Source organism: Sarcophilus harrisii, chromosome 2 (assembly GCF_902635505.1).
Source record: "Sarcophilus harrisii chromosome 2, mSarHar1.11, whole genome shotgun sequence".
NCBI lineage: Eukaryota > Metazoa > Chordata > Mammalia > Dasyuromorphia > Dasyuridae > Sarcophilus > Sarcophilus harrisii.
Window position 1 is genome coordinate 303,758,800 of NC_045427.1, and position 20,194 is coordinate 303,778,993.

At 33.5% G+C, this 20,194-nt stretch overlaps 1 protein-coding gene across 8 annotated transcripts in view; it reads right to left on the minus strand.

The window, feature by feature from the left end:
- The window catches only part of GPATCH2L (G-patch domain containing 2 like), a 66,980-nt gene that overhangs the window by 40,018 nt on the left and 6,768 nt on the right, over positions 1–20,194 (minus strand). For 5 of the 8 annotated variants that reach the window (XR_004231995.1, XM_012547975.3, XM_023501954.2 and 2 more), the window contains exons 3-7: positions 13,599–13,663; positions 10,949–11,125; positions 4,494–4,573; positions 2,001–2,068; positions 774–828 (exon numbers count right to left, since the gene is read on the minus strand). Coding sequence is in view for 6 of the 8 variants with exons in the window: in XM_012547975.3 (XP_012403429.1) it covers positions 774–828; positions 2,001–2,068; positions 4,494–4,573; positions 10,949–11,125; positions 13,599–13,663 (445 nt within the window). In the remaining 2 variants the exon portion in view is untranslated. Of the gene's footprint in view, positions 1–773; positions 829–882; positions 923–2,000; positions 2,069–4,493; positions 4,574–10,948; positions 11,126–13,598; positions 13,664–20,194 lie in introns of all 8 variants that reach the window. The other 3 variants (XR_004231996.1, XM_031952479.1, XM_003756212.4) reach the window with 2 other exon arrangements.

Sequence of the window (20,194 nt, forward strand, 5' to 3'; positions counted from 1 at the left end):
ATAAAAAATAATACCTATAGTGCCCTCTTCACAAGGTTGTTGCGAGATTCAAATGAAGTATATAAAGTATTCTGCAACCTTGAGAGTACTATGTTCCAATAACAATTATTATTATCTATCCTGATCACTTTACAGGGTCATTGGGATAAAAGCTAAAAGGTTTTGAAAAAGAGGGTGCTATAAATATGTCAAGTAAGGTATATACATACTTAGCATAAAACAAGCTAAATACTTTTAATAACCTGAAATAGCTTTCCCTTCGTTGTCCAAAAACCCTGACTAAAAATATCTTTTAAAAAAGTAAAAATTATTTTCCAGCTTCTAGATATGAATATTTTTTCTATTGTTAGTGCAGCAATTTCAGTAAAAGATATCCAAGTCCAATAGAAGATTATGAAAGAAATGAAGTCTTATTGATCAGCTTCCATGATTACATATTTTTTTTTCTGTTATAACAACTAATCGTTAGGGGGGAAAAACTCATGGAATTAAGAATGGAAATGCCTCACCCAGGAAGAATCTACAAACTGTTCATTTTATGATATCCTTGTTGCCAGTTTAAAACTAAATAATTACCACCCGACATCCAAACAAAGAATCAGTGACTAAAAAATAAAGTAATCACCACAACACTGAACCCTGAAAAGGAAATTAGCCACAGCAACCTAAAGCTGTGTTCTAAGGTATAATATAATTCAGTAAGAGTCAAATATCCATGGAACACAGAATGCTTAGAATACAAAAGTTAAATGTATGGATAATGACTTCCTTACCTCATGTGAACAGGCAGGAATGTGGGGAAAATCAGAAGCCAATGCTTTGTTCTTTCTAAAGAAAAGGAAACCAAATGAGAAAATAAAGATGGTAGAAGAGCCAACTTACCTGGTTGCGCTCTCTCTTCCCTGTTGATGGTAACCAGAAACTAAAGGGAGGGAAAGAACAAAAAAGGAAAAAAACAAAACACAAGAAGCAGGAAAAAGATAAAGGAAAAGAAAACAAAAAGATGGAGGGAAAACAAATTAAGGAAATGAAAAGATGGAGTTGGGGAGAGAGGGAAAGAAATATTAAACATGGGCAAGCTTCACACTGAAAACAACTTTCCAAAGGAAAAGCCTCCTAATGAGAATATCAAGCATAGGGGCAACACGATAATGAATCCATTTGCAAAGCTAATATAAATAAACTGCTGACTAACAACCTGATTGCCAAGTCAAGCTTATTAACCACAGATTATGAGTATCTTTACCAACTGTTATAGACAAAATAATACCTATGTTGGATAAATTCTACTGAAACTGGCTCCCAATCATGTAAGAAGAAAAACCAAATGGCCATTATATTGTGTGAAACAAGATTTACAGGATATGGCTATCATAAGAAAGAAAAGAACATTCCTCCTACAACAACAGTTTGCTCAAACAGTTCACCACTAATTAACACAAAAATTCTTTCTTTCTCAAGTTACATAAGATCTCCTACTTTTGACACTTGACAAGATTTATTTTAATAGCTTCCTCTCCTTTGCCACTCAGTATCTAACCCAATGCTAGTAGTAGTAGGCATTCAATATATATTTATTGAATATTTGCAGAGGAGAAAGTAGTAGCTGAAGATAATTTTCAATTTTGCAGATTTATATTAAAAGGAAAAAAATAACTAAAGTTAGGCATTCAGAGTACAAAAAATTTATGAGAAGCTGCTTTTAATAGCACATACATCTAAAAAGCAAAGCAAGAAGGAAAAGTAGACTAGAAATTTTTAAAAAAACAGCTATAAAAGACATGTCACATGGTTTAATGCTCTAGATAGGACAAATGTCATAAACAACATTTCACTGGATTTCTAAAGTCTCTTTCAAATTGCTAAAACTCTGTTTTTTAATGAGAAATTTCTGGTGGCTATAAAAATTCCCATTCTTCCTCCCCCCTACATAGAACAAGAAATTCCTAATCTTTCTCTTTCTTAGAAATCAACCAACCAGAAACACAACAGGTACTTACTCTTTCTGACGTGGATCACTAATTATGTGGCCTACCCTCTCAGTCCCTAAAGTGCTCATGCTGGTTTCCTAAAAAGACAGAGAAGTGAAATATGTCACCACTACCATGAACACTGACACACAGTGCAAAGTATGATTTTCTGTTAGAATTTTTGAAAAGTACCTCAAATTCACTTATATGAAGTTCATCCTTCCTTACATCTATGGTTCAAGACAAACATTAGCCGATAGTTATACCCAAAAGTTAACCTGTTTCCAATAGGCCTAATGTGCTTACTGCTAGACAGTAAGCTCCATTAAGGGTAGGGACTATCTTCTGAATCTTTGTATTTCTTTCAAATACTTAGTGCAGTGTCTAGTACATAGTAAAGGTTCACTAAATGAGCTAAATGAACACTAAGGACTCAAAGGCTAAAATTAGTCACCACATATTGGTATCCTACCAACCAAACCATTTTCTCCTTCCCCTCTTTCCCCAAAATTAGAAACTGGTATTGTTTTTACAAACTGATCAGTCCTCAGCCTAAGCTTTTAACATCACAGGCCTCATAAAATGATCACAGAATCGTCATCTTTGGATTATAGCAAAATGACAGGAGAACTCACCCTTCACTTAACATGAACATCCATTACATTAACTGTGAAGGCAAATGGATGAGGTTTATGCACATACTAATACATAATACGAAGAAGAGTTGCACAGTACATATAAATGTTGCTGGGCAAGCACAAGTCAAGTGTGCACAGAAGTCAAGAAATATATAAGCCTGTTGTGTGCATATTGTCTTTTGGCAAGTATTTTGTGTGTTCATCTATGTGGTGAATTAATCTAAGCATTAAGCTGTACATCTTAGCATAACAAATGCTATAGAAAATTAATTTGAGGTCAGGTTCTGGGCGGGAATGGAGCTAAATGAAAAGGTTTTACACCCTGTATTCTTCATCTCTCATGGCCATGCCTCCTGGTCACAGACACACATGAGGTGGGGGGGCCTTGGGGAGGGATGGGTGAAAAATGGGCTATTTGTTACAGCAGAAAAATTATTAACTTAAAGTGCCGTAATGTTTAAATTTACAGTTTATTACTGTGTAAATTACAAGCCGTACTTTCAGTAATTAGCAGCTCGCTGGCAGGGAGCTGTGAATGAAACTCATTATTTATGATTACAATTTAGAAAAAGAGAAGGACAGGGAATGGGGAAATAGGGGGAGGTGGGTAGAACAGTGACCTCCCTTGTAAATGACAAACACCCCTTTAAGGTGATGAAGATGAATTTAACAAGTAAATATTATCCTATTCATTTCAAATTGTTAGAGATATTTTCAATAGATTCTTGTTCCCTCCTAGCTAAAGACAGCCTGATTTACTCCATATCAATTGAAGGCTTTTATTTTACAACTTATATAGGTAGAGAGGCAACTCTTAGTTTTCAAATCTAACAGAGGGGCAGGAAAACTGAAAAAGTCCTCTCCCCTCCTTCCTTTTTCCACTATAAACTTTTTAACTTACTAGATCTCTAACTACGCTTCCAACATAGCAAAAGGGATATAGGACATTCTAATATACACAAAATGAGTTTCAGGAGTAGATACTCTTCCAACAAATGAAACCAAGCAACATGTTATAGTATAAAAAGTGCCAAACTCAGTGATTTAGGACACTTCTCTAGTTCTCAGATTCCTCATGTAAAATGAGGAAATTAGGCTAGATGACCTTTGTATGTAGGGGCAGGAATATGATTACAAACAGTAATCTCAATAGAAATTTTTTTAAAAACTAATTTTTGTTCATTTAAACTTCAGTAAACAACTACACCTTCAGTCATCTTCCTCATATTCCTCCTCTAACTCTCCTTCTAAGCCATTCTGGTCAAATAGGGCTGCTATTCTTCTGGCCCTGATTATGTATCTCACAAAGCTATTAAAAAAAAAAGAAGTAAGAGATTGAAGACTCCCTATGTCCTAAATGTCCCTAAAGAGTCCCAAAGCCTCATTCAGTTGCAAGTATTAGATGATCTTTGACAAATACTGAGATGAAAGGTCAAAACTATGTTGAACAAAGAAATCTTCATAAATTTAGACAGAGTTATGATAAGGAATAGAAAAGATCTTCAGAGCAAAAAGACTTCAAGTAACATAATTAAACACAACAGTAATCTGTAAGCTAAAGTACTGAACAAAAAGAAAGTGAAGTCTGGACTACAAGATGATTCATAATAAATCTTCTGATGACCAATATTTTCTCTACCTAAAACAGAGTACAAAATTAGGCTTAAACAAGAATTAGGGATGAGGGTGCTAAGGGAGCCAGAAGTTCTGTAGTTTTCCATTCACTGACAAATACACTTCTGTCATATGATCTATAGGAATAATGTTAAATTATCTATGGGGAATGTCAACTTATAGCAACATTTTTGATTACAATAAGTACACATACTCAAGAAACAACATTATTACCCTACTTATGCTAATAAATTCAATGAGAGGTCATCACCTTTCCAACAAGCCTTCTTCGTCCTTTTCTGAGGCATCGGGCAGCAGCTCCAGGGAGCCGATTCAAGCGTGAATGGAACCCTGGAAATAAAAGGGAAAGACCTCAAAATTCAATTTCAATTGAACAAGTATTTATTAATCAAGTTCTATGTTCAAGGCACCATAGCAGGTGTTATGAATTTTAAAAACAATAAGCCAATGAAGTTATCTCTATCGTCAAGAAGCTTATAGTCTTAGTCAGGGGTCCTCAAACTTTTTAAATAGGAGGCCAGTTCATTGTCCCTCAGACTGTTGGGAGCGCCAGACTATAGTAAAAACAAAAACTTTGTTTTTGTGGGCCTTTAAATAAAGAAACTTCATAGCCCTGGGTGAGGGAGATAATCATCCTCAGCTTCTGCATCTAGCCCGTGGGCCGTAGTTTGAGGACCCGTGGCTTAGTGATGTGATCTATGATGTGGAGTTTGTCAGCATATGATGGCAGGCACCAAAAGTTGGGTTTTGGTCATGTAAAGAATTCACAATGATCATTATCTTTGGTAAAGAGTAGTTTTATTTAGGGAAATGGTTATAGACAAAATGAAGGGATACAATAGACACCAGGAATGGTAAATATGAAATAGAATTGGAAGAGCATCTGAAAGACAAGTTCCTCAGTGGAAATCACAAAATACCCAGTAGAAAGGAAACATCCCATGAGATGGAGCAGCTAAATCTTGAAAGGGATTTAACACCCCAAAAGAGTGAGTTAACTGTAAGGAGAAGAAGTGGGATTGGGAAGTATAGTGAAGTTAGGGGAAATATTACATGGCATGGGGGAAGGAAAAAGACACTTATAAGGCAGATTGCCTTGGCAAGTTGACCCAAAGGAAGGTAACAGCCATGGAATGGCCCACAAGTAGGTTTTATGGGAAAATTTAACTTCAGATGCATGACTGGGAGAGGATGGGTCTCAAGAGTTTGGCATGACTTTGATTTCAGATTGGATTACCTCCCCAAAGAGTGGGACCAAGTTGCTAAACTGATCTCATTCTGAGCCTGCTTGCCTCAGAGATCAATTTTATCAATTCCTCTGTTAACCACACCTAACATTGAGACATTGTCATTAATACTCAATAAAGTTGAAGAGGATTTATTACTTAGATGGTGACAAAACTAATAATTTTGCCATGAAAACTGGACTTATAAAGTTCATTTCTCAAATTTTAGCCATTCCAAAACCCTAAGTCCTTAATTCCCATGATTTTAAATATGTGGGAAGAATTTATGATGTCATCACTTTAAGGAACTATCTTCACTAACTTAATCTTAACCAAGATTACAAGTCATGGATGTAAATTAAGTGCTGGTTTATTATTATTATATTTATATGACTGATCAAAGCATTTAGAAATTAAGTGACTTGTTTAGGGTCATACACCTAATGTATATCAGAAGTGGGATTTGACCCTAAGTTTCCCATTACCAAAACCAACACCTTTATATCCTTTATATCATGTTTCTTCTACAATTAAGCTGTTTCTTTTTAAATAAACAGTCCAGCAACAAATATTCATTAAGAACTTACTACTCAATCAACTAGTGTCCTAGGCCCTGGGGCGATGGGGATGGAAACTAGCGGGAAGGTAGGGTAAAAATACAAAGAACAGAACAATCCCACTCTCAAAGAGCTTACATTTTAATGGGATGATAGACAGATCTATATATCGCTATAGATATAAAGATACACAAATACACATATATAGATATATAAATACACATATATAGATATATAGATACACAAATGTATAGATATACAAAAAGAATGCAAAATATTTTGGAAGGGAAGACAAAATGAGGAAGTTTGGACAGGGGTTAGGAAAGGTTTCATGTACCAGATGATACTTGAGTTGCAGAGTTTACATATTATCTGAGAAGCAATAAGAAGCCAATGAAGTTTACTGAGCTTGAGAGATACACAGATCTGCCCTTAATGCAAACTGATTTGGCAGTAATATAAAAGACAGACTAGTGTGGGAAAAACCTTGAGGCAAGGAGATCAATAGTAAATGGCAGCAATAAATTAGTAAAGAAATAAAGAACTGAACTAAAATGACAGCTGTATAAACAGAAATTGGTTCAGATACCAAGGATATTGCAGAAGTAGAAATGGCAAAATTTAACAACTAAATATGTGGGATAGAGTGAGAGACAAGGATAATATCAAGCCTAGAAATTTCAGAATTGGAAGGATGATGATGATTTCAATAGAAAAAGAGAAGTTTAAAAGAGAAGAAGCTTTATGAAAAGAAAAAATAAATTCTGCTATGAATGTTTTTAGTTTGAGATGTTTCCAGGACATACAGTTTGAAATGTCCAGTATAGATAATTAGAGAGATGTTCCTGAAGATCAGAAGTCTGTTAACTCAAAAATATATTAAAAGGTAGGTCACAAAGCTTGTTGTAATACTGACATTAGTCTTCACCAAAAACTATTTCTATTACAATCAGAAAAGCACAAGGCTCTTCTATTTTAAATCATTAACAAATTTTCCCAAGGTAATATGACTAAAAAAAAAAAAAAAAAAAAACTAAGCACAGACTGAGACTTACAAATTCAAGTGAATTATTCTCTTCAAAGTCATAACCTAAAGTCAAAACATATTTATTCCAAAGGTATTATCACTGCTCATAACAATTTTAGAACCAACTTTAGAGCCATGAAATTTTCTTTCAAATATTCTCAGTAGTGAAAAATCTTCATTCTTTGGTAGATTTGATTTTTGAAATCAATTTAAGGACTTAAGAGTCAAATCTAAAAAAACAGAGTAAATTGAAAATTAAAGTTTGAGGGCAAAAATGGCAATGTGACTACAAAATTAAGACTGACTCCTTAATTCTGATTCTGAAGACAATGCCAAACAAGGAATTCTGAAATTATTTTGAGCAATGGCAGTTATCACCAAAATAAGTGTATCATTCTTTTACATATAAAACTGACAGCATTAAGGATCTTGAACAGCTCCTGAAGAAGAGAGGGAAGAAAACATAAAGGGAGAAGAAGGAATAAGTATTTAAGTGCTTACTATATGTCAGGTATTGTGTTAAAAGTTTTACAAATATTATACACTACAAACTCACCATATAAAATATCTGCAGTTAAAAAAATAAACAAAAAAAATTCACCACAAAAGTGGTAAAAACATTAAGACATAATACTGAACACAAATCAAGAATTTCCTAAAAAACTGATTGATTCATTACAGAGAATCAAAGTTACAGAATTCTGGAGTTGCAAGGGAACTTAAGATTATCTATCCCAACCCCTTACTTCACAGTTGAGAAAACTGAGGCTCAGAAAGATTCTTTCTGAGCCTAAATAAATGGCTTGTCCAAGTCTGTCTACCTTAACAGAAGGGGGGGGGGGGGGGGGGGGGGGGGGGGGGGGGGGGGGGGGGGAGACAGACCCTAGAAGTCAGGTTTCAAATGCCAATTCAATGTCCATTTCACTAAGATAAGCTGCTTCACAAATGATAAGTATTATTATACTAATGAAAAGAGACCCAGACTGCCAATTTAAAACATAAATCCTAATAAAATTAGCAACTGCTAACTTATAGGACCTTGGACAAGAACCTCAACCTTGAATCAGTTTCTTCAGCTCAGAAAATGCTAAAGTACCTGTATCTTGCACATAGTACCATACAAAAGCCCTGGAGCCAGAAAGCCCTAGGTATAGATCCTGTCTCTGGGAGGGAAAACCCAATCCAGAAGTTCTAGAAAAAGTTGTGGGAACATTACACTGTTATACACATTTGTAGTATTGCCAAGAGTAAAGATCATCTTACTCTTTGTATTTATATTCCTAATTACAATCCCTAGCTGTATTTGTATCCCTAGTGCCTAGCATGGTGCAAGGAACATAAGCACATAAATGTTAATCCACTGATTTACAGAGGCAGAGAGAATAGTTATAGAGCTTCTGGCTAAGATAACTGCCTATTGGAGGCAGACAGACCTGTTTCAACACTGATAACTAAAACAAAAACCTAAAAAAAAAAAAAACCCAGCACTAGATCAAATAATAATAAAAAAATTCCAGTGTAAAACTATAGTGATTACATGACTAAACAATATAGGATGGGAAAAACATATTCAAAAATGAAAGTGATTTAAAAACAAAAGATAATAAAATACAATATTAAATAAAAAAGGTGAATTTTAATAATCCAGGTAGGAAATCATGAATCTGGTTTATGGTTGTAACACTGTTGAATGGGGAACAAGGAAGATATGAAAGAGATTTTGTGGCAGCAGAATCAACAAATTTGGCAAGTGATTAGACATGAAGGGATATGGGAGAGAAAAGAGTCAGGATAACTTCAAAGTTATTAGTATTATAGTGGGGCCCTTAGTAGAAATAAAGGAATTATAATGAAGGAAAGGTTTAGGGGGAAAAGATAAGTGAGTTTTGTTTTGAACATGTTCAAGTGAGCAAGATCTCCAGCAATCCAGCCATCTCCAACAAAGGAGAATTGAGGAAGTTTATAACTAAAAATTAGAGATTTTGGAATCATTTGCTTACAGGTAGTAATTAAGGCTATGGAAGTAGATAATTATAGTCATTAAGAGAAAGATCTATGTTTCTCTTGGGTAAAATTAAGGGGGTAAATATATAATGATCCAAATAAAACATAAAGAAATCAATATATAAGAAAAGAATCGGGAAAGAAAAGCATTACAAGAGCCAAAAGGAAGAATGAAGTAGAAGAGAGTGGTCAATTTGCTGAATGTTGCCCAAAGATAAGTAGCATGTGAACCATCTTTAAAAAAAAAAAAAAAGTCATTAGACTTTATAGTTAACAGATTGGGAGTCACCCCCAGTCTGGTTTGAGTGTTAAAGCTGACAAGTAAATCTGGAAAAGATTAAAAAGTAGAAAGTAAAGAATTAAGAGTCAATGAGTGAAGACAGTAACCTTCTCCTGAGTCTCACAAAAGAAAGCAGAGAGCTACAAGAACAATTTGAAGAAGAGGACACAGTTAACATGTCAATATCTGAATGTATCAGAGTCTCAATATCAATTTTTTAGATACCAAAATATTCCATGCTTTTCAGTTATGCAACACCAATGGAAGAATATTGAGGTAAAAAAAGAGCTTACAATTTAAAAACTGGCACTATTAAAATACATCTGTAATTTCCCAAAGACCATCTAGATTGCTTTCATGGTCCTGTTCAATTCTGAACTCCATCTTGGCACAAAAATGAGACTACCATTTTTTCTCAGAGATGGAAGCAAGAAAAGAGAAAATGAAAAACAATGTAGAAAGGTTTTGTGGTATGAAATAGAAGACAAGAAGTTACTGAGAGTAGTTGGCCTCTGTTTTTTTAATTCAAGTAGGACAACAGGTCCTTTGCTTGGGGGTACAGGAAGAAGGACGGCATATAAAGGCCTTAAGGATAGAAATTTTGGAATAGTTACTATAGAATGAATATAAGTCAAATAAGGGGAAATAAAAATACTTCTATTGAACTACAAGGGTCCAGTTAAGATAGAATAACATAAAATTTAGAGAAGATACTATCTGCAGAGTTCTATGAAATCAATCACCTATAAATATAAACAGACACCATGAATTTGGGAGGAGTTTATGAGGAGAGTTTAACCCAGACTAAGAGTGTGGCAATTTAGATTTCAAGAGTATAAGGCAGTACAGAGAAAAAAAATAAGATCAGAGCAGGGGTGATGTATTGAATGAATATGAAAGGATGCAGAAGGACATAAGGATAAAAGTTGCAGTAAGAATAAAGAATCTATAAAATGAAAGGGTTGGACCAGACAGTTTTTAAGGCCTTTACCAACTTTAACATTCTGTAATTTTATAATGCCATAGAGAAACCAAAAAATGAGAATAAAAGTTATTCAAAGAAATATTTTTAATCATCTCTTAGTAAAATAAACTATTATTCTAAAAACATTTCTTACAGAAATCTATTCTTACCAAACCCAAAGAGCCAACATTTCAGCATCCTCCAGTGAGTAGCTAAGAAATCATTAGTTTCAATGTAGCTCAACAAAATAAGTAATGAGACAAGGTTTTTGACCTGTAGTATCCTAATAAGAATGCTACTACAAGTATTGGAAGAAACTCTCTTCAGCTTACCATATATTCCACTATCTCCCATTTTATCTCAATTTTACAGATGAAAAAATTAAAGCCTAAAGAGAAAATGAGCCAGCTCTGAACCCTCCAAGTGGGTTTCAAGACCTCTACCCTTGGTCCCATCCTAATCTAATTTCATACCCATATAGTTGTCTGAAGGAATCCCAAGAACATTTAGGATGTCATGAACAGGCAGACAAAATTTATATATCCTTCTGCAATGGGACAATCATCTAGCCAGCCTATAGTTAATCAGATGTGACCAAATAATTAAATTATCATTAATCTTGTCTCCCAAGTAACTTGGAAACTCACCTCTTTGAGCTGGACGAGAGGGCAAAAGGAATGTGGAATCTGAAAGTTTGTCTAGTCCTGCATCCATTCTCTCTACCTCAGATCGATGATCAGGTGCCCACTTGGGGAGAAGATTGGGGACTGTGAATCCTGAGACACATTCACCTTCATAGAACCAATCACTTTGTTCATCATCCCCTGAAATAGGTAAGCCAAGTTATCAACAAGTAAATCTTATAAAGAGGCCAAAAAAACTTTCATAATGCCACATTTTACGGAACTTTTAAAAAAAACCAACATTATAGCACATTTAAGTACATGCCCAAAAAAACCAACATTATAGCACATTTAAGTACATGCCCGTATACACATCAAATTGCAAAAAGGTTGAACTATCTAGCTTACACTGTAAAGAAAATTTTTGTAAATCTTTCAGAGATAAGAAGTGTGAGTTATAAGATTGGATAGCTTTTAAACTGATTATTCTGTACCATATCTAGTAGAGGGGAAAGGCTAGTTGAAGACTGTAATCCATAAATTGTCTTACAATTCAAATTTTAGTGTTTCTGGAATGCATTCTATATATTCAAACTTTATGTCATACAAAGAACATGTATTCATACCTTTCTCCCTAATAGTTCATTAACAGGAGAGAGATAAGCAACTTAACATTGGTTTAATAGTTTGATCACTAAGAAATTAAGAGAAAACAAAATTTTAGAACTGGAAGGAATTTTAGTGCTCATGTAATCTAATCCACTCATTTTATCAGTGAGGAAACTGAGGTCCAGAGAGATTATGTTCTTTGTTCAAGGTCATATTAATGCCCAGGCCAGAGCTGAAATCTCCATCACTTAGCTCTCAGTTTAAGATGTCTTCCTGCTACAGGTGAAACAAAATGTGCTCTGTTGAGAAAATTTCTGCCTGCCAAAACAGAAATATGATAACTTACTTCATCCCTCTTCTCAAAAACACAGAATTAAGAAATGATGGAGAGGGCAACAAAGTACTACAACTGTTATTTGAGTGGATACATTAATCCTACTATGAATTGCGTCTTAGGAGAGATACTTTGAACTTGCCAGTCTTTTGAACTTAAACACAGAATTGTGATCAATGTTAAATCATTTTGGCAGTCTCCAAAAATATGAAGTTAATGCAACCTGTAAAATTTTAACTTGGGTAAATTATCTATGTCCAGTGATATTACTATGAAAGCAGTTCTGCCCACTGACCCGTCAAAAAAAAAAAAAAAAAAAAAGTCCCGTCATTATAGCCCAGCAATAACTGCCAAGAAAACAAGAATGTAGTAAAATTAAAGATCACTCAATAAGATATTCTTTTTTATATTCATTATACCTTCTTATCTCAAAAAAAAAATCCCTAGACCTCATAATAATATTTTACACATATAAATATTTTCAAATAAGAAATGCCAAATACTGTCCTGAAACAGAAAGCAATTATATAAGTTTTAAAAAAAATTCAATATAGCTTCTCTGGAATAAAAGAGAATTTAATCTAGATTATATACCTAATTCAGTACTAAACCTATACCACATTAAAAGGACCATCTTTGTATTTGAGGGGGAAAAAAAGTTAAAAAGACCACTAAGTATAAAATTCATAATCTCCCTTGGTAGCTCAATACTTTATTCTCATTTTCATAAATGTGTTCCTAAACTTAATCTTTTATATTGAAGTCAGGTTCCTATATAAAAATACTGCTCCATAAATTTAAAATTATTAGGTCACTCCACTGTTTCTCCTTAAGTAAAATGAAAATGTGAAGTGTTCGTGCAAACAGCTCTTTGTGCATATAAAAAGGACCACAGTGAAATTATCAGACTTGACAAGGACTGAATCAAGCATCAAGACCCTAAATGTCTGCCGAGGGAGAAGACCCCCACAAAATCAAATTAGGTCCCCTATAACTAACTTATCCTTCCTTATAGTGTTCAAAGTGGCATTCACAGTAGTCCACATAGCATTTCTTGGACTAATAGGAGGGTATGAATGCCATCTCAGATTTTAGTAAACCTGACAGCTTTGAGGTAAAGATGTCTCAGTCTTCCCAGACGTAGCAGGATCCTTTCAACTGTTAGTGGAATCTGACAAAGTGAACTATGATTTGGAAAAATTGTCACTATTGTGTCATTAACTCCCTACAAAGAATCTGAGAATGTTAAAGCTAGTTTAAAAAAATAAAAATCTAAACCAACTTCACATTTCCAGAATCACATGAGACAAACCTATTTTAAAAAATTCATCTTTTAGAGTTGTAAAAGTGAAAATTCATTATTAATATATTAAACTTGCCTTCAGTGTTCCATGTAACAAATGTCACATCTGTAGAACAGCATGAAGATTTTTTTTTTTTTTTTTTTACAAAAAGCGACACAGCAAAATTCTAATCTTTTTTAGGGATAAAAATATATACAAGCAATTAAATTTTTCCTACACAAGAGTAAAAAAGTGTTATATATCACACAATTATAAAGAAAATATTATGGATATATCTGTTCGCTCAGAAAAAATAGCAGCTCAAAGATGCATTCCTATTATTCAAACATTATTTAAATTCCACATTCAAAAAGAATCACTCTTATAATTACTAGGCTTGTCTCATAAACACTGAGGCACAGCCTCAGGACTCTGAGATAATGATTACCTTGACGACCTTCATCATTGGTGAAGAGACCCGCATCACTGCTACTACATACACTGCTGGTTTCACTGGAAAAAAGAACAACAAAACTGTACATCAGTTCCAGTCATATAATATTTTAGACATCTCAAATTAGTTTAAAGATCCCAAGATTTCCTGCACTGCATTCACTTATCCTATGAGTAATTAAGACACAAAATAATTACAGAAATTTTGAATGGGAAATTTTCATGTCCCAATCAGAAAAGAATTAATGACTTCTTAATTTCTAGAATTTTTTTATGCCTCATTGTACTGTGTAATGAAATCTTTAGATTTTAAAAAACTTTTTGATGATGTAAAATTGTTTAGCTAGTTTAGGGCAATATTCACATATATGTCAAGATATGTAGTTTCCCCATAAAGAGACATTCGCTACAACAAAAATAGTTTAAAAAGTTACAAATCAAGTTACCTAGATTCAATTTTTTTAAATTTTATCATAAACAATGTGAAATGCTAGTATATTCTAAATTTTTGCTACTGTACAAGAGGAGGGAAAAACCCAAGAAACAGAATAAATCATCAAAATCAAAATACAATAAAGAAAGCTATGGCATTTTCTGAACTTTGTGCTGCCAATGTCAAGAAAGTATTAAAGGTATTCATTCTTTGAAAAAGGAAAGGGAGATACGAGAAAAAAAGATACAGCTATCACCACTACCAAACTTACATAATTCAATTTATGACATTTCTAATCAGTCTTATTTTCTGAAATATCACCATTAGCAATTCCTGCTGCTTTTGATGATTTGATTTTTTTTTATCATCTCAGATTTCTGAAATGAAGCTTTTCTCTATACTTAGACCAATTTCTTTCATTGCTAAAAATAGAAGAACCTAAGAATGGCAAGAAGCAACAATTATATATTGTCAAATAAAGGCTTTGCAACCTATTACAAAATAGATACATTTGGTAAAATTGCATTCTATATGTAATACCTAAAGATCAAAGGCATTTAGGTGGCATAGGGGTTAATAATAATGATATTAGAATTATAACAATATTTAACATTTATTAGTGTTTAATTCACTATGTACCAGACACTGTGATAAACACTTTACAACTGTGTTGGAATCAAGACAACCTTAAATCAGATCTTGCCTCAGATGCTTAACAGTATGACCTTGGGCAAGTCACAAATTTTATGCCAGTCTTCTCACCTGTAAAATAAGGGAATTAGACTCAAGGTCCTCTGAAGTCATTTCCAATTCTAAAAACTGTAATCCCATGATTATATTCTGCAGGATTCTGTCCATGGGAAAAGTGTTACTTATGGAATAAGAGGACCTAGGTTTGGTTCCTGCTTTCGATACTTTTTGTATGACTTTCAGCACACCAGTTCTAGATGTGGGAATCTCTGAAGTTCCATTTGCTTCTAGATCTACTTTCTTTTGTAATCTAGTCAAAGAGTAAGACTAATACCAATTGTCTGACTTTGAATCATATATCTGCAGCAGCATGAATAAGCAAATTCTTAAAAAATATATTTCATGTTACTATATTCTTCACTTAAAAATATAAACCTGTTTCTTTTTTTTATATATAAAACCACAAATTATGAACAGCTTTTTTTTTAAATCACAGTATACAATAAATTTAACACAATTTCAAATTATTTTGTTTTTCAGTCTCCCTTAAGTTTTTCCTTCTCTTCTCAGGCATGATTTTTAATGCTTCACTGATATTGTTCTGTAGCACTATCATTCCCCATTCCCCATTATAAATGACAATAATTATAATCATGGTCAAGTCAAACATTTTCCATGTCTGAAAACACACATCTCATTCTATATCTCTGGTCTAACACACAATGTCAGGAGGGAGGAAGCATGCATCTAATGGAGCCAGTACATGGTTTCGAATGTTACTCTTTCAAAATTGTTTTTCTTTCTAATATTCTAATTATTCTAATATTTGTTCTCCTGATTTAATTTTATTTTATAACAATTCACTTAAGACTTTGAAGGTTTTTCTTAATCCATTTCTTTTGTAATTTTTTAGGCACAATATCATTCCAATACATTCCTATACTATTATGTACTAAACTATCCCTAATACCCGTCCTCCTTCATTTCCAATTCCTTCCATAACAAAAAGTGTTTGTAGGGATATTATTATACACAGGGATCTTTTCCCCTCTTTCTTTTCTCTTTTTGAGGCATATGCCTAGTTAGTATTACTGGATATCAAAGGATATGCAATTAAGAGACTCTAGTGGTATAGTTTCTTTCCAGAATGACTGCATCAATTCATAGCTTCACCAACAGTACATTACTATGCCTGTCCTCCCCAAAACCCTTCAATAGTTGTCATTCTCCCTTTTTGTCATCTTTGTCCAACTGATGCATGCAAGATAGGACTGGATAGCTGTTGGTACCTTTTTTTCCAAATGATTACTAACTATGCTTTTCGTTTTTTGAGAACTGTCTTGTTTTAACATGACCCACAAAAATTATTTTTGTGGATTCATTTTTTATCCTGCTACCTTATGTTTTTGTTTCAACTAATTTTAATTGATTATCTCGAGTTTTCAAAGTAGATCATCACATGACCAGCAAACAGCAATAACCTTACTCCTACTTTGCTTATCTTATTCCCTCAATTTCTTTTTTCTTCTCCTGTCTTATTCTTAAGAGTTCACATTTCAAGAACTATATCAAACATTTGTGATGATATACTTGATTTACCCCTGACATTACTGAAAAAGTCTCTATCACTTCTCATTACAAAGAACATAAGCTGGGCAATGATATGAAGGTCAAAATTTTAAAATTTCCTGCCTATATATATTTTCCATTACTTGCAACGTCATTCCCAGAGAATAAAATGATCTTGGCCTAATTTTTCTATAATCATTTAGTCTCATCTTGTCTTTCCATTAAGCTGTTGAAAATGTTTAAATACAGTTCATAATGAAGTAACTTTAGGACATTAAATGGCACCCACTTTCCCTTTATGCAACAGCAGAAAGGTTTCTGGATCACAACTGGAAAGAGCCATTTCCTTCAGCCTTGCTTCTCTAAGGCCTCATAATCATGAAAAAAAATTTTCATTTTTTTCCTTTAATCTTTTTCCCTTCTACATTTGATATCTGATGTATTTACTAAGCAATAATATTTAGAAATTTATGTTTGAAAAATTCATATTTGAAATTTATTTTCTTCCTCATAAAAACTTCTAACTTATTGTATAACTTGCAGATAAATAGTCCAGGGATATGAATATGAACAAAAGCCTAAATAGAACACTGGAATATTATAAATGTCATTAAGTCTTGCTTCAAAATCACTAACAGTAAGACAATTTCAAATTAAAACAAGTTTCCCACTTAGGAGACTTTATCTCACCCCATGCAAATGGCAAAGATGAAAAATAAAGAATCAAAACAACAACAAAAAGACCATGATAAGACAGGCAACAATGATGCAATTACTTGAAGCTACACAGTATTTCAACCATTCTAGATGTCGAGTTAGAATTATGCAAATAAAGTGACTAACCTATCCATCTTTCAGTATTATCCTACTAAAGGAAGTCAATAATAAAGAAAATGAAAAATATATAGAAAATTTCTAATTGAATAAAAGCTTTATCATTTAATTTTGAAAATATGTAGGTGGAGGAAGAAAGGTATCTTATTCTAAAGGATCTCACATTACCAAGTATAGGATTTGATATTTCCCCAGAAGTTAATCTCACAATAACTTGCCAAGACCAAACACAGCAACAAAAGAAGCTATTCTAAAAGGGACCTGTATGTGCACGAATGTTTGTGGCAGCCCTCTTTGTAGTGGCCAGAAACTGAAAACTGAGTGGAAACCCATCAATTGGAGAACGACTGAATAAATTGTGATATATGAATGTCATGGAATATTATTGTTCTGTAAGAAATAACCAGCAGGATGATTTCAGAAAGGCCTGCAGAGACTTAGATGAACTGATGCTGAGTGAAATGAGCAGGACCAGAAGATCATTATATACTTTAACAACAATACTATATGATGATCAATTCTGATGGATGTGGCCCTCTTCAACATTGAGATGAACCAAATCAGTTCCAATAGAGCAGTAATGAACTGAACCAGCTACACACAGGGAAAGAACTCTGGAAGATGACTATGAACCACTATATAGAATTACCAATCCCTCTTTTTTTTTTGTCCACCTGCATTTTTTATTTCCTTCACAGGTTAATTGTACACTATTTCAAAGTCCAATTCTTTTTGTACAGCAAAATAATTGTTAGGACATGTATATATATATTGTATTTAACTTATACTTTAACATATTTAACATGTATTGGTCAACCTGTCATCTGGGGGAAGGGGTGAGGGGAAGGAAGGGAAAAGTTGGAACAAAAGGTTTTGCAATTGTCAATGCTGAAAAATTACCCATGCATATATCTTGTAAATAAAAAGCTATAATAAAAATAAAATAAAAAAGAAGCTATTCTAGAGTATACTATAAAGATATTTTGTTCTTAATGGATTAAAAAGGAAAAATAAGCAGCGAAGAACCTAAGTAGGAAATTTCAAAACCAGTACAAACAGTAAGAAGTCGACCAGTCACTATAATCAATGTCAAGTCAAGTTTCCCTCATTGAACATTTAAATCTTTGCACTTCCCAAGCAGATAAGAAAAGTAAATGCATGGCTAAATTAGAGTAAACAGAGTTTTTAGTATATATATGCTCAAAATAAGAATAAAATAAACCCAGCTCTTACTGAAACTCACTTGTCTCGTCTCCCATTCCAGAAATATAGTGAGTAAAGAAGCAATATTGTATAAGAAAACATTAGACTTGGATTAAAGATGGAGGTTTAAATCCTCAGGCTTTTAATATCTTAGTAAGATCTTAGAACAGTCACTTCCATTCTCTAGGCCTATTTTATTATCTGTAAAATGAAATGAACTTTAAAGTCTCTTTCAGTTCTACATCTATGATACTATGAAACTTCTGACTGAAGTTTAAGAGAAGTAAACTATTATGCAACAGTAAACCTATCCTGGTAGTTTCCTGAGCTGGTATCTGCCCCTTCCCCAGAGACAAGTAAATAAAGAACACAGACTCCATAAAAATGAGTTCCACTTTGAATGAACAAGTTCATTTTATCCTTAAGTATGTGGAATTGAAGTGAGGGATTAAAAAACTGTCTTTTTAATACTATCTTCATATTAAATAACTTTAATATATTCTTTCCCAAAGTACACCTTAAGTAAACTATGATCTTTTAAAGTTTGCCCCCAAGGTACTTAATAACTTTCCTCTGAACCCAATACAAAGATTTTAATCCATTCACAATTTCTTCAGAGCATAGAGGGAAAACCTCAAGTTAGGCTTTTAAAAAAAAAAAAAAGTTTTACAATAGCAGAGAGGATTAATTCACTATTTCTTAGGGGAAATGTTTAATTCTAATCTTCTAGTTAAATTTTCAAAGTTTCTCTAAATTCTCAGAACTGGGGAAAAGTGTAAAACACTCTCTCCAGAACAGCTTGCTCTTTTACCTGGAGAGTTTGCCAGTCTTGTTACATCATTTGTCACTGATGTCTGTAAGATTGAAAATAAAGGACTGATTTAAGTCATCTACATTACCTAGTAAGAATTCACAATATGCCTCATTATCTTCAAGAGATGATAGTGGTAGTAGTAATAGCAGTAGAAGTTGTTTGTAGTCTGGTTATTTACACATATAATATGTTGATAAACAAGTTATCAAAGAAAATGAATTCTTAGAAAAACTAATAAATATTACACATTTAAAAAAAATAAAAATGGGATGGCTGTGAACATACTTTGGTTCTAAAAATGGGGCCTTTTTTATCTAATAGACATAAAGCTACTACAGCAAACTACTAAATAACTTTATAAAATTTTAAATAATCAGGGATCTCTACTGAAAATGCCCAAATTCTGAGGTACTATTATGCTTACAGAAGTAGCAAAATATATAGAAAGATATCATAGATCAACATCTCCATTTATAGGATTAAAAAGCAGTATCTTCAACCTGCTACACATGTCCTTTTTCCCAGCTCCAGTAAGCACTGATTAATGACCTCCACTTGCAAAGGAGGCTACTTACCTTAACCATGAAATAATGAATGCTATTGATTCAACAAGCTACTGCTATAGAGTGTTATTGATCACCCAATCTTTGGTTAAAATGGTCCTCATTTAGCAATTTCATTGTCGCAAACACCTAGAGCAAAGCACGCTCATAATTAAAGAGTTTGGGGGAGTTTAAGTGAGAGGTGATGGACAGAGAGCTCAGCTTTCATCCATTTATTCCTGCTTCTGAACTATTGTTTGTGTCAGAAGGGATATTGATTTTCTATAAAAATAAGAAAACAAGAGGCACTGCAGGGCTGCAGAAGGTCAGCCTGGGCTACAAAAGGAGGGGTAGGTTTAGCACTCTGTCTCTGTCACTTGCCTTCTAGGAAGAAGGGAATATTTTCTTTCCTGTGAAATTGGCCTTTAATACATCATTTCAGAAAGGCTCTTGGCTGCCACTTCAAGCCATCACCAAACCAATTCAATTAACCCAAGAGAAAAGAG